The sequence below is a fragment of the Aplysia californica genome, unplaced genomic scaffold (assembly GCF_000002075.1).
Source record: "Aplysia californica isolate F4 #8 unplaced genomic scaffold, AplCal3.0 scaffold01228, whole genome shotgun sequence".
Classification (NCBI taxonomy): domain Eukaryota; kingdom Metazoa; phylum Mollusca; class Gastropoda; order Aplysiida; family Aplysiidae; genus Aplysia; species Aplysia californica.
This window is the reverse complement of record NW_004798498.1, coordinates 127,922-128,904: the sequence shown is the minus strand read 5'-3', so window position 1 is coordinate 128,904 and position 983 is coordinate 127,922. Positions and strand designations below refer to the sequence as shown.

Below are 983 nucleotides of genomic sequence, written 5' to 3'. Positions count from 1 at the left end.
GGGGGTTTACACGGCATAAAGTCATATGAGCGCTCGGGACACATTAAACATTTTCAGTTGGAAGGAAATTTTGAAATTGCCCGGGAAGCCTACTCTTATCGATTTAAGACCACTTAGGGATCTTTAACGTGCGCAATTTGCACACGGGCGAGAAGGCCAGGTGTAGATCTTTCCTACCAGAAGATCAGGGGTGTGGCTGAAAGACTGCAATAAGATGGAACCAAGGAGTAACAGTAGAAAGGCTGCAGAAAGCCAGGAGCCCAGAGGAGGGGGCAAAGGGGGTAGGTGAGGGGGTGGGGTCAGAAAGTGGAGGTGAAAGCAGACGACAGAACATTGCTAGAGAGCAGGAAAGGAAGTGACAGAAGACAATTTTAGAGAAGAAAATTATTTCGTCGCTACCTGGATTCGAAGCTAGGACCTTTGAATGAGAGTCAAACACCTTAGACCACGAAAGCCCCCTATGTGCTTTACAGTGAGAATGCAGTCATAATATAATGAAGAAAGGACGAGAGCCACAGCAAGAAGATAGTGAGGTGATGTCTCTACGATCTTAAACTATGAGCGTCTAGGCTGAGGTGTAGAGGGAGCCGCTGACCTGTCTTGGATCTGTTTCTCCGAGATGGCCAGCTGGGGCCGTATGGACACGCTTCCCTCCATGCTGGGGATCTGTTGCTGTATACCTCGGTCTTCGGGCTCGCCGCTCATGCGCCGGTACAGGCTCAGGGAGCGCGTGTGGGGGGTGAGTGGGATGATGTACTCATTCTGGGTCATGCCCCTGTTCGTGTGCACAGACGGGGAAAGATGTAATTATATATTATACAATGTGTGTGCGTGTGTGTGTGTGTGTGTGTGTGTGTGTGTGTGTGTGTGTGTGTGTGTGTGTGTGTGTTGTTGGGTGTATATATGTGTGTGCGAGTCGCGTGCGTGAGTGTGTGTTGTGTGTGTGTTGGAGAGAGAGAGAAAGCTTGTGTGTGTGAGAGTGT

At 49.7% G+C, this 983-nt stretch overlaps 1 protein-coding gene across 1 annotated transcript in view; it reads right to left on the bottom strand.

The window, feature by feature from the left end:
• LOC101858456 (ryanodine receptor) overlaps positions 1–983 on the bottom strand; it is a gene marked incomplete at its 5' end in the record, with an annotated part of 102,762 nt that overhangs the window by 18,090 nt on the left and 83,689 nt on the right. The window contains 1 exon segment of the mRNA XM_035973436.1: positions 596–775. Within this exon segment, the coding sequence (XP_035829329.1) occupies positions 596–775 (180 nt within the window).